Here is a 13,131-nt window from a genome sequence, read left to right on the forward strand (position 1 = left end):
GATCTAACAGCTTGTATGAAACGCGAGCCACGGCTCACAAAGATTGTCATGTGTTTGAAATGGGCAGACTCAGGCAGACTTCGATCAATCAATGCAAGGGCCAATGTGGTGAGAAATTAAGAGAGGCCGAGGCCGAGGGCAGGGTCAGCAACTACGGCTGCATGGGGCTTTTCCCACTTGACAAGCCCATCCCTTGGATAGAAATCAGCGGTTTCCCTAGCCGCATAGCTCCAGGCAAATGCGTCTGCGATGACATGCTGATAAATACCATCGCCGAGTCTGTCATTGAGGCCATGCCCATGATCGCTGCAGTACGTCATCCAGTCCCGAAAGTCGGCCGCATCTCCAACACGAGCCGAAGCGCCATGAGAGGTCAAGTTTTGTTCTATTGGCTAACCAGAAAGCTTATAGGCCGCGTGTTTTATGCTAATGTCGGCGGTGAAGCTGGTAGTTGATGTCGGAGCAAAGTTCATCCCTGGAGTGGGCAGGGTAATTGATGCTGGCTTAAGTAGGACTTCCCATCCCTTTGAAACCCCTGCAGATGCAATGGGAGCTTGATGTTGATGAACTGACATGAATAGATATGGCCATGACTGCTGCTCGAATGGCCTCTTATATCTATCCAGACGGAGAGGATCCCGCGGGGGCCTTTAACTGGTGGCTTAGCCCATGCGGTGGCGAGAGCAATCTTGTGCCAGATGACATTAAGAAAGCATTTGAGATTCTAAACGCTGTTACTGACGGCGTATCTGGTTTCAAGCCACCCAAGAAGATAAAAAAAGGCAGTGGAAAGAAGGGTGACGACGGTAATCCCACCAACCAACAGAAACCTCGCACGCTCAATAATGGCGGCGGCGGCGGCGGCGGCAACGGGGGTGGCAACAAAGGCAATAACAAGAATAACAAGACGAAGCGTTGCAAGATTAGGAAAGGGTATTCCACCAGACGACTTGGCCGTTACAAGAATACCGTCCAGTTTCAATCCTGCGTTCAAGACAAGACCATGACGGAAAACTTGGTCATCACCTCGGCACACTATCATGTCAATGCCAAGCCCACCGATGTAGTCAAAGTATGCCCCAAGAAATATACCCAGGCATGCTACCACTACAGTTCTGCTACGAGAGTCAGCCCTCAATGGGCAACCATTACCTGCCCTCCGGAAGCTGCCAAACCCAACTGGCGACAGGACGGCGAGGCGACTGCGACTTGGGCAACACAGCATGGCGGTACCGGGTGGAAAGATATAGCACACCGAGAGGAGCCCCAATGTGACAGGGACGAGTATCCACCAGCATATCTCCTGAATGAGCAAGACGACGCTTTGAAATGGGGTGGCAAGCCGCAGGGCAATGGGCAGCTCGTCCGCTTCCTTCCCGCCAAACAAAACCAGGGGGCCGGGAAACTTTGGCAGGGAGCTTGCTCTGAGGGACCTGTAGGGGACATTTCAGACATGGACTTGATAAATCGAGTTAGGAATGCGCCAGCTAAACTGCAGAGCGTTTCCAAGGACGCTTCTAGAACCCTCACCAAAGCCGAGGTCACGGTTACCCAAAGACCACAATGGCATATGGAGTTTGAACACACGGTAAACCCACTGCCGAATGATGGCTTGAACGATAACCCATGTTGGCCATCCAAGATTGCGCCGCAGGATCCGGGCTTTGCTTTACTCACGTTTGACCCTTATTACATCTCACTATACGGAAAGGATCAAACTAAAACAAAACACCCGTATACGTACGATGCGCCCTATAACCCCCCAGCTAATGGTGAGTGAGAAGTACAGTATCTTACGGGTCAAGTGTTTGTATAAGCCGCAAGTAGTCGTGCTGGTATGAGAAGTTTACGCCGCCAGGTCCGAATCATCTGAAGTTGGCCCTTTTAGCTTGTTAAAGATTAGGTTTTCAAATAAGTACTAGGGTGAGTCCCACGAGTACCCATAAAACGGCGCGTAGTTTATCCATCTCACACTTGTGAAACTCCCCAGCTCCACTCGAAGATTACGTGATGGTCAGAATGGTGTCTAGTCACCATATGGCAACATACGCTCCAGAACTTGCGACTCTCCAACCTCTTGTATACAATTCTCAACTTGATCCCATTCTCTTTACAACCATCCCTGCTAACGGGTTGTTTGACAGGCCGCAGTGCGAAAGCAATCTATACCGTCTCGGCTGACAAATACCCAAAGGCCCTCCTCACTGGCACCAGTTTGCCCAACTCTCGCGACTCAATGGCGGCATTCCTTACCGCCTTTGATATCCCCAAGCCTGCAAACTCAGTCCACTCCGATCAAGCTGCTTCATTGGTCGATTCCAATTCTGGGCTGCCTAATTCTCGTAGTTGCGTCACCTGCCGCCGTCGAAGAGTCCGATGTGACAGGCACCAGCCTTGCTCCAACTGCGACCGCGCTCACATTCAATGCGTCTTTCCGCCTCCGCAGCGTGCTTCTCGTCGGACGAGACAAGTAAACCACGACACGCCCGAATTGAACCCTAGAGCTTCAGAGATTGAACTTATGAAGCGTCGTCTGCAGAAACTTGAGAACATTGTTACCCAGCTCAGTGGACATGTCGAAGTCAACAGGGAAACTTGCGGCCCACGACCCTCCAGCGGCTACGTGTCTTCGAAAGTTACCGACCCTGATGCGACCAATAGTACGGGCGTTGCCAGCCGGCAAGAATCAAATATCATTGAAGGTGAGGCAGCTTGGAACGAAGATGTAGCTCCAGAACTTGGCCGAACAGACCCGGGGTTGATAGAGACACAAAATGCGGTGCTGCCGGCTGATTTAGCCGACCAATTTGGACGTTTGGTTGTGCACGACAATGGAAGCACTGGACAATACATTAGCAGCGCTTTCTGGTCCAAATTGAATGACGAGGTAAAGACAAAGGTGCCCATTCTTGCAAATATAGTCATGTGTTTGACAAATATATCCCAGCTTAAGCATCTCCATACCGATATGTATTTCCTGAATAGTGTTCCTGATACCTGTTGGGATAACACTTCCTCCAACCAATCTCCGAGACAGGTCTCGTGTGTGGTCTCAGATCGCCATAGCATTCCCTTTGGATTTGGTTCCATGGACGTGGATCTACAAGCACTACGCCCTAGCGAAGCAGAAATATCCATTTTATGGAAGACTTATCGAGAGAACATTGACCCTATTCTCAAAATCTTGCATATACCCTCCATGGAAAAGGTAGTGCGCAGAGCAAGGAGGAGTCCTAGCAGTCTGGAACCGGGGAGCGAAGCTCTTCTATTCGCAGTCTACCACGCTGCCATAGCGTCACTAGAGGATGAAGAGGTGAGCAACTCAAAAGCAATACGTCAAAAAATGCCATCAGACGCTTAATATTTGCATTGTGACTAGGTGCAATCGAATTTCAAGTCATCCAAGCCACACCTTTTGGGCAAGTACAGGTTCGCTTTAGAGCAAGCACTTGTCAGAGCCGATTTTCTCAATATCCTCGACATAACGCTTGTGCAGGCGTTTACCATATTTCTCACCCTCGTGCGGCGGCAAGATAATACGAGATTTTGCTGGACTGCAGTAAGTCTTGTTATAAGGATGGCCCAAGGACTAGGAATTCACCGTGATGGGACCAAATTTGCACTTGTTCCGTTTGAAGTTGAGATGAGACGTCGCCTATGGTGGGCAATTTGCACTCTAGACTTGAGATCTGCAGAGGAGGCAGGAACGGGTCTCATCATAGGCAACTCTTCATTTGACACCATGTTGCCATTGAACATCAACGACACTGATATTAGCCCGGAAAAGAAGGAAGCGCCGATGCCCAGAGACGGTCGATCAGATTGCTCCATTTGTCTCGTTAGGTATGAGGTATGCGCCGTTTCTAGACGCTTGTACTTTGCAAGCACCGAGCCACGGCCAGCTGACGCAGATACCGTCGGACTGAACTTGGAGGAGCGCGAAAAGATGCTGATTGAAGTCAAAAATCGAGTCGAGCAAAAGTTTCTGCGATACCAAGCTTTCACAGAGGACTCATTGGGTTGGATGGTGGCCATCATCGCACGCTTAATCATGGCCAAGATATGCTTGGCCATATATCATTCCGCCCTCTTCCCTGGTATCAGTCCCGAACTGTCAAAAGATATGCGAGATCGATTGTACATCTCAGCGATTCAAATCATGGAGTATTACCATATTCTGTCGACGGATGAGCGCTGCCGGCAATGGCGATGGATCATACAAACCTACCGGCAGTCCCATGCTGTTGCCTATGTGCTCATGGAAACTTCTCAAAGGCCGTGGACGGCAATGTCTGAGCGTGCCTGGGAAGCTGTAAACCCATTGCGCCGCGACGGCCAAGCCATGAATTCCACCGCTGAACCGGATCCAACTATTGCGGGCGATACCGCCGGCATTCGCATGCCTCTAGGCCGACTCTTCACGAGGATGGAGAGTCACCGAGAAGCTGAAATCCTACGTATCAGGTCCAACCCTGTGTCAGCCCATGAGTCAGATGGTCAGGATCGCATGAGTGCGTTTTCGAAATGGCTCGATTCTGCCCCTGGGCTTGAGTCCAGATTACAACAGATAGACAACCGCTGGCGAAGGTTGGTCCAGCAAGAACGCTCTGAACCTTGTTATCCTTCCGCCACAACCCCCACGCCCTGGACTGAGCTACCCGCTATGGCTACATGGCAGCCGGAAGCTGCCGTTTCGTCAGGCCTATGGGGGGATCAGTTGAAGTTTCAAGAAGCTACCCACTCTCTGAGCCTCAATCCGTCCGAACAATGGCTATACGACTTCGGGATCACTAACAAGCTTATATCATTGGACACAAACAGCTATGTGGCTCCTTGTGCTTATACTGCCAGTGATGTTCCACTCGAGCCACTGGCCGGGATCGCCAGCATCCCGGATACAAGAGCGGTTTCCAATTCACATATCTCGTTACATGCTAAACAGACATCACTAGCTTATGGCGAGAACATGTCGGCTAATGAGTTCCGTCATGACACGCAGCCGTGGTTATGGCCTAGCTTTCCTCCAATACCGACTGAGGAGACTGCCACAGGATTAATCAACAGAGATGTAGGCACAAGTTTTAATGAGACTAATTTGGATAACTGGCAAAGAAATTTGTAGAGAATAGAAGAAATCGTTTTGGAGTAAACGTAAGTGTACGGGTAATTCTCAGCCTCGCTGTTAATTGTCTCAGCGGGTATATTCTCCCTATCTAAGAGTATAGCGATATAGATATTAGGGTCCAAGGACAGAGAGGTCTCGACATTCTAGGACTACGTATTGTGGTACTCTGTGAAGATTTGGCGGCGAACCTGGTTTCCCTTGGCGAATTGCGACAGCATAGGTATTGGTGGTATTACCGGCTGGGTTGTGATTGCTTCTGAGTATATAAGTAGTTTTTCATTTAAAATAAAAGGTAAAATAGTTGGTATTCTATAAAATAAAATGGAACGGAAAGAAAACAGGAATAAAATTCCGTGTATTACCGCCTATTTCACATTTCAAAATACTTTTACGAAGCAAAATAGTAGAGCCCCCGACCATGCAATCTCAGGCCACCTGGGTTGATCTGTGTTCTGGCTGTCCAGCTTGGCCCTAGCTGGCCTGTTCACCTCGTACGCGGTCAGCCCATAGTCACTCGCCCAGCAGCCGGGGCGCGTCGCCGCCAAAGTCGATCCACGGATTAGTCGCCAGAGCCTCGGAGCCCTGGGCACTCGGGACCTCGTAGCGCATGACGAACTTCTCGGGGCCGTGGGCGTACGCGACTATGAGGCCGTGCTCGGCGTCGAGGAAGGCACCGTGGGGTCGCTTGCCGGGATAGCTGAGGCGCCAGGCCGGGCCGCCCGTCTCCACAACCGGCACCGAGAGCTTGACGACCGCGCCGTCGGGGAGCTGGTAGAACCACGTCATCGGGCCGCCCGACACCACCGTCATGACCTCGTCAATACCGACGCCTTTATCGGTCGTGTTGACGTGGAGGCGGCCGAAGCGCGCCTGCACCAAGTGCTTGGCGTCTTGGTCCATGGCCTGCATGTCGTAGACCTTGGGGTACGGAGCAACCCCGTGCTCCGAGGTGTTCAGGTGGCCGCCGTCATGGACCTCGGGCGTGCGGCCGGCAAGCTGAATTTGCGCCAGCAGGTCGCTGCGGTGTAGGCTGAACATGGAGATTAGCTGGGCCTGCTCGTCCTCCGAAAGGGCCCGGGTCTTGGACGCTTCTAGGATCGGGCGAGCCTCGGGGGGAGAGGGAGCCCGGTTGGCGTGGACGCCGACTGTGCGCAGCACCTCGTTGACGGCCTTGATGCCGACCGTGGACGGCCGTCCGTCAATGTAGGAGAGCGTGAGATCTGCCTTTGTCATTTCCACTGCTAAGGTGTAAAGCGGTTGAATGGCCGTCAAGTGAAAAGCGTGGCTTGAGCTGCCTTTCTAGAAAAGAGCACTTTTGTTTGAATGGTACGACTGATACAATAATACGAAACAATAGCACAAGCGGCCCTTGAGCAGTTTGGTGGGTGACCGTGGAGGTTAAAATAATTTCTTCGCTGGACCTGGGGGTGAAATTGCGCAAGTATCAGGCTTCTCACCTCGGCTTTTACATCTTGGCTTTCGTATTTCGGAGTAGGAAATATCTGGTCCTACCTGTCCACTGAAACTTAATTTTATGGTTATATACATTTATTCCTCAATACCCTGATTCTTATTCTACTGTCTACTTGGTGTAGTTACCTGCTTATCCTTAACTGGTAGTATTAGATAATGCCTCTATAAATTACAAGTCGCAAAGACTTGGTGTGATAGTTGACTCCACTCAATGCGCTCCCTCCTGACATTAATGCACTATCTCTTCATGCAGTCGGGATACGCCGTCGGCGATTAACGGCCAATCGCGAGGCTACCGTGCGAGCTTAAGTGGGGCAGGCACGGGTATTGCATTGACCTGCTCCACGTTCGCTCTCGCTGTTCGCTGTTCGCTGTCGCTGTTCGCTGTCGCCCTTCGCTGTTCGCTGTTGGCGGTCGCTGTTGGCGGTCTGGGACATGGAACTATGTGCCAGCGGAATGCGACATGGGTCGGTAGTATGTGTGGGAAACGACCCCGGGGGTTGCTCGATTTCGCAACGCCCCGGCGCCCACTTGAATGACTACATGTACAATGGTTGTGAACTTGGGATCCGTTATTTAGGTCCAAAATGAAAGTCGTGCTGGATTCATTAATGCTTGTATCTTCCTTGTGTTCCTGGGCGGGGAGATTTTGTCTCCTCTGTCACCTTGCACCGCCAACGCTACTATTACTATAGCCGATTGCATTTTAGAGTCAAATTGACGCCAAACAGTGAATAGGTATTAAGTCGACTCTGTTTTCGAGAGCGAGATCTTCTTATAGCAATATAGTTCGTGGCTTACCTACTGGTATAAAGATAGTACTCCTCCACCCGACCAGGTTATCTCCACAAGTCGTAGTAGCTGTACCACAAAGGGGAAACGTGTAAAATAGATTTGCAATTTGAAAAGCATGCTAGCACAAACTCGTGGTACATATCGTTGTCTGATAATAGATGTCTGGTGCAAAAAAGCCGCCACTGTAGGGCTGTTTGTCGTCCAATCCAACTTAAGAGCCCGAATAAGTATCGCCAAAACCCAGCCTATAAACCGCTTCAAATTACTTACATTGATTCAAGTGGTAACAAGCTCGCACGGACCTGCACGATTCTTCAAGCTAGGATACAGGTGAGGCACTTTGATCTTTTAAAGAAAGCGGATACATGGTAGTTCGTGGAAGAATTCAAACTCTGGAAACTGACGGCCAAAGATTCGGCACGCTCGCTTAAACATTCGGTAAAGAATTCTCACTTATAAGTTTCCCTTCCGCGTGGAGTGGACGATGATTGTCAAGTTTCCCCTGAATAGACGCCAACTCCTGCCGAGTACGATAATTAACGTCGACGGTTTAAGAATAATATACACTTCTCATATAGACGAAGAGCGGCGAACGGCAGAGCTCGCTTGATTTGACAACGTTTACAAATATTTTCTACTTACTAATTCATCTGGCTCCCTTGCTTCCTGTATTTTAATACTCAAGCACGTCGTTTTGGCTTGGTCCATCCCGAAGCTCCCATGTCCGTGTGGCGACGTTGTACATGTACGCGGTACCACTATTCGTTACCAATTGGCAAAACCCGACAGCCAATCGCGCATTGTCCAATTCAATGTTTGATGTTAAACCCAAAAATTAGGGCAAGACGTGGAGTTGGTCTTTACGATGCCACCTTGTGGATATGGTAGCCCCAGCCAGCTACACCCCACGGTGTGAATTTGCGTCATCCTAGAGTCAATTCAACCCACCTGGGTGATACGCACCAGGGCCAAGCGTTGGACGAGGAGCATCTTCTCAGACCCAAAGTCGAACCCGAAAGCGTTAAAATAGTTCCAAGTCAACTCGGTTAATCCAATAGCCTGAATATTCCGATATGCGGCATGGTTGCTCTGATGTTGGGATATTTTTTTCTTGAGGGATATAAGACCATAAAAGGGAGAGACCGCCCACACCTCATTAACGAACTTTCCATTACGGCAGTGCCGAATTATCCGCATCATAGAGGCCTTTGTGGAGAGCGTCTACTATTTAAAACGCAACTTCTGTTTCTCATATTTTTCACAACACTTGTTCTGCGCCTTGCTGTTTACGGTGCATCTTTACCAAGATGTCGACATCAACAAAAATCGTCATCACTCCGGAAAACACGGGATTATGGAATATTCAACAGAGTGAGGAAGCAGCCCAAGCAGCGAGTGAGTTGCTTCAGAAGGACCTTGAGGTAAAAACCTTGTGGATATGGCTCGGGGCAATCAGACGTTGTATTAATACGCATTTAGGGGCATCATGTGTTCTTGAATAACAAGGGCTTTCATGACCACGTGAGTTGAAGCAGCATGCCTTGAGACAGCCAGTTGGTATACTGACATATTATACGTCAGATGTTGCATCATATTCTCGCTCTCTACGGTACTGGCGCGAGTGTTACTCAGCTGAGAAAGGCTTACGATAGCCGGCATCCACTGCAACGCCCTACCCAACCTCCTCACGACGATGTGGCAGCCCATCTTAGGGCATCTTGGAGCAACTCGGTCAAGTATCTAGGGCAGGAGCAGTACTACCCCGACTTCCTGGCCTATTTTCAAAGTGTTATCAGGACTAAAGGATACAAGTCTGTCGTGAATGAGTACCTCTTCAAAGGGGATGCCGCTGCCGATGATCTACTAGTTCGTTTACATGCTGGTGTATTGCACCCATTGATCCAGTTGATGTATGGACTAGAGTGGAAGCAACCAGCGGTAGTTGCAGAAGCTCTGGCCGAGACTTGCGTTCACCGGCTCGAGGGTTTAGACCAACTTCTGGTCCCAAGCGAGCGCCGTGGACGCGCTCCATCACCACGGTCCCAGGAACGGCCGCTTCTATCAATTTACCACGACATCCGGTCAAATCATGACTTATCAGTCGCAGTACAGATTGATGACGGAGCCGACAAGATTCAGGCCGGCGTTCTTAAGCGTGTCAGAGAACCCATGCTGAAAATCCTTGAGCGCGTTTCCGTTAACCCGAGCAAGCTGGACGAAAGAACGGCAGAAATGATGCATGCAATCATCTACATTAGTTCTGGGGCTGCCATTCAGCCACCCCAGCATGTCAAATATGACTTTTCTTTGATGTAAGCTCTCGGAAAACTCAAAATCACTGCAGCATGCTAACATGGGCTTTCTTAGGCATCACATAAATTCTTCGCTCATATATCTAACAATCAACAACCAAGATTGGATCAGCGTAGGCACTAAAGTCCGAATGCTGGAGTGGAAAATCAGAATGGACTTGCTGCAGTACGTGGCACAAGGTAGTCCTGCGTTCTCTGTTGAGTCTATTGTCAACTATACACCAAAATTGCAACATGGATCGATGGTTTCCGTTCGAGGTGAGTGCTTGCACATGGCCAGGTCAAAAGGCGGACTAACATGATTTCGTGGTGTCCAGATATCGGAGTTCGACTGCAATCTTTTGGCGATGACGGACATGCTATTAAACAAGCCAGGGCCACTTCCATTTGCCACGAGCTGATGAAGAAATACGAAACCAAGCCCTGGGCCGTGTTGAAAGGTGATGACATTTGGAAAAAGATCCAGTATATGGTTGTTGATGCTGTTGAAGGCCCAGGCGTGCTCTACGTTCGCTGTGCCGGGTTGCAAGAAGTTTGGAAGGTACTACGTTCTCATGGTGTATGTGCCACTGGCGATAAGACATGACTGCTAACTCTGTTGGTTGACAGGACGTTCCCCTCCAGTCGAGACCAAGGCGGCAGTCTAATGTCCTTGAGTCCTTACAAACTGGAAGCGGTAGTTCAGAGGAAGCGCTTAGAGGCTATGTTTGAGACGAAAGGAATCCCCAATAACCAAAAGTTCGTGTGTACTATCAAAGGCACTATATTTGTGAGGAAACAGATCCACTTTAGAACCTGGGAAGATGGAGTCCAAAACTTAGGCTGTGTGAATAATTGCCTAAATAAGTTATACTAGACCTTGCTTATACTTTTAGCTCACCGACTTCTTGCATAAACAGACATAGTTGATGGTTAAGGCCGTGAAGGCATTCAGGGAGCTTGAATACCAAAGTTTACATGTATTATTAGATGTATTGAGTCATGTTGCTCCAAGCATTTACCCTTACCACGCTTTCTGATATGTTGTCGCTAGCAACGACGTTAACCTGGCTACAAGTGAAGTCTAACACGTATCGAAACCAGATGTCTTGAATTGTCTATCGAGAGCTACAAATACAAGAGAAACAAGAGAGCCAAGGGGCAAGAGGCAATACAATGAGAAGAACAAAGAGACAAACATACAAATAGGAGAATAAGCAAAGAGCGTATAGAGCTTGCCACAACTAGGCCTGCTTGTCGCTGCGCTTCGGCGCGGGCTCTGGGAACCACCCGTTACTCTTGCATTCCGTCTGAGATTGCTCGCTGCCGTCGATGCAAGTCACAAATTGTCCCTTAATATTACTGCAAACCCAGCGGGGGCTAACGCAATTGGCCTCCTCTTGTTTCTTCTGCTCTTCCTTGTAGGCTTCGATCTCTTCCGGGGTCTTGTCCCGGCCCGAGCCCACAACCCAGCCGTTTGCCTTACAAACCTCCCTGGAGGAATTGTTGTCGTCCATGCAGTACTCAAACTTGAATTTTCCCGCCTTGTCGTCGAAGCTCTCGCAAGCCAACCTGGGACGGACACAGCTAGCCGCGTCTTTCGTTCCTGCCTCTCGACAGGCTCGGGCTAGTTCTTTTCCAGCCGGTGTAGCCTCATCATAGGCATAGGCTGGGTCGCATTTTTGGCGGTCGTGCCAGCTCTTGCATCTCTTTACGTCCTCACGCCAATACCAATGGCTCTCATCCTTGAATGGCACGCAGAGCTGCGTGGGAGGCAGCTCAACTGTAGCACAACACGCGTCAAAGCCGAAGGGAGATGGCTGCGTTCCCGACCTCCCCCAAATCGGGTTGGTTCGTAGCCATTGACCAGCCTTGGTTTCGGGGCCAATTAGTCCACCTTCTGCAGCATTGACCGTGATAAAATCATAGATTGCTGTCAGAAGCCCTATTCCAGCTCCCGTCCCTCCACCAAGGCCGCCCGGGGTGGACGAAGCAGGGGCTTTAAGGGCATTGTGTAGGCTGGTGAGTGTCCCCGGTGCATCTCTCGACAGCCCCTCAAGAAAGATTTTGATCTTCTCGGGGTCGCCTTGTGAATCAGCTATGATTTGATTCAGAAGAACCCGACCATTGCTCTCGTCTGGCTTTTTGATGTCCTCCTTCGGCCCACAAATAACCTACCGTTGTCAGGTATATTAGCACTCTGCCAACATGTACAAGCCAATCTTTCCACTTCACAACGGGGTTGAACTCACCACGTAGTCACCCTGATTATGAGGACCTCCGGATCCTCGGAATCTTCGGCTTAGCTTCTCGCAAAACTGTACACCAAGTTGCACAGAAAATTTCTCTGCGTTGGAGCCATCTTTCTTGACACATGTTCCCGTAAACCTTTCGTAGCCGTCTTGTTTTTCGGTGACAGTGCCAGCTTCATATCCACCTTCGGCGCAGTAGGCTTTGAGATTGTCGGCGCCCTCTTTCGCCTGCCGCTTGTCCGCCTTGGCGGGACTGCCCGCGGCCACTCCGGCCAGTAAGGTGACAAGTCTAATCGAAAGCTTCATAGTCGTCAAGGAGTAGATATATGGACAAATGAATGGTAAAACGATTGAATGAATGGATACTGGAATGATGTCTCTGATGAGTGTCCGTTCCTCGAGGAGCTGCAGTAGCTTTATATACCATTGCGCGTGTACAAACAACAGACATTTGCAAAGTCGCCGCGTACGTTTGGCATGACAAGACCGAGAAGCCTGACGTCAGCTGTTCATGCACTCCATGCATAGGGTGTCATTTTCCCCCTTATACTCGCGGCGCCGGTGGCTGGCGCTGGCGACTGCGTTGGCATATACTCCATCACACTGCTCGGGAATCAAGTTACGGCAGTTATGTCTGTTGTTTGCGCAATGCGTAGGTTCGGACCAAGTGCATCAATTCCGGGGGTCTCTCGGCTCAACTGGGCCGTAGGGGCTTCATGCAAATATGCGTTCTGACTCGGTCTGACTTGGCTTCAAGGATGATGAGAGAAGGCAGCTCCAAGACTGCATCGCTTGTGACGGTCTTTAAAAGAATGCACTTACCTAGTAACAAGTAGACACTAACTTGCATTTGTTTAGTTTGGCATATAAGCGCCATAGCCAGGTACGTAATCTAATGATATAGATAGTTCCTTGTCGCTTAATATACGATCGTGAACACGCCACCCGCGTGGGCCAGAACTATACGAGCGGGTTTGATATTAATCATGCAGGCCATAAGGGTCCTCTGTGGAGCAAAGAGGCACGGGCTCCTTACCCCAATGTGGACACTGTTACCAGCTTGTCGGGAATGCTGAAATATGCTCAAACAAGCTATAATATTATGTCTTTATCTATATAGCAGAATGAGAACGGTTTATTCTAGCAATCAAAGTGCGCAACACTTTTACAATTTCCCAAATAGACTGTTTAGATA

At 49.7% G+C, this 13,131-nt stretch overlaps 4 protein-coding genes across 4 annotated transcripts; 2 read left to right on the forward strand and 2 right to left on the reverse strand.

Moving 5' to 3' along the window:
• Window positions 1-59: 59 nt before the first annotated feature.
• bik5_2 (Bikaverin cluster transcription factor bik5) lies at window positions 60-5,122 on the forward strand (the record flags this gene model as incomplete). The annotated part of the gene is made up of 5 exons (XM_066131469.1): window positions 60-311; window positions 412-508; window positions 582-1,772; window positions 2,145-3,313; window positions 3,380-5,122. The coding sequence occupies 5 exons, from the start codon at window positions 60-62 to the stop codon at window positions 5,120-5,122; spliced, it is 4,452 nt and encodes a 1,483-aa protein (XP_065987762.1).
• Window positions 5,123-5,635: 513 nt separating this feature from the next.
• On the reverse strand, window positions 5,636-6,358 carry G6M90_00g094060 (uncharacterized protein; the record flags this gene model as incomplete). The annotated part of the gene is made up of 1 exon (XM_014685285.1): window positions 5,636-6,358. One exon carries the CDS (start codon window positions 6,356-6,358, stop codon window positions 5,636-5,638), a length of 723 nt encoding a protein of 240 aa, XP_014540771.1.
• Window positions 6,359-8,700: 2,342 nt separating this feature from the next.
• Window positions 8,701-10,416, forward strand: aflY_0 (Oxidoreductase AflY; the record flags this gene model as incomplete). Its single annotated transcript, XM_066131470.1, has 6 exons — window positions 8,701-8,814; window positions 8,873-8,914; window positions 8,975-9,705; window positions 9,761-9,963; window positions 10,023-10,246; window positions 10,315-10,416. The coding sequence occupies 6 exons, from the start codon at window positions 8,701-8,703 to the stop codon at window positions 10,414-10,416; spliced, it is 1,416 nt and encodes a 471-aa protein (XP_065987569.1).
• Window positions 10,417-10,928: 512 nt separating this feature from the next.
• Window positions 10,929-12,242, reverse strand: G6M90_00g094080 (uncharacterized protein; the record flags this gene model as incomplete). Its single annotated transcript, XM_014685287.1, has 2 exons — window positions 10,929-11,858; window positions 11,937-12,242. The coding sequence occupies 2 exons, from the start codon at window positions 12,240-12,242 to the stop codon at window positions 10,929-10,931; spliced, it is 1,236 nt and encodes a 411-aa protein (XP_014540773.1).
• Window positions 12,243-13,131: the final 889 nt, after the last annotated feature.

This window comes from Metarhizium brunneum, chromosome 6 (genome assembly GCF_013426205.1).
Source record: "Metarhizium brunneum chromosome 6, complete sequence".
NCBI classification, from domain to species: Eukaryota; Fungi; Ascomycota; class Sordariomycetes; order Hypocreales; family Clavicipitaceae; genus Metarhizium; species Metarhizium brunneum.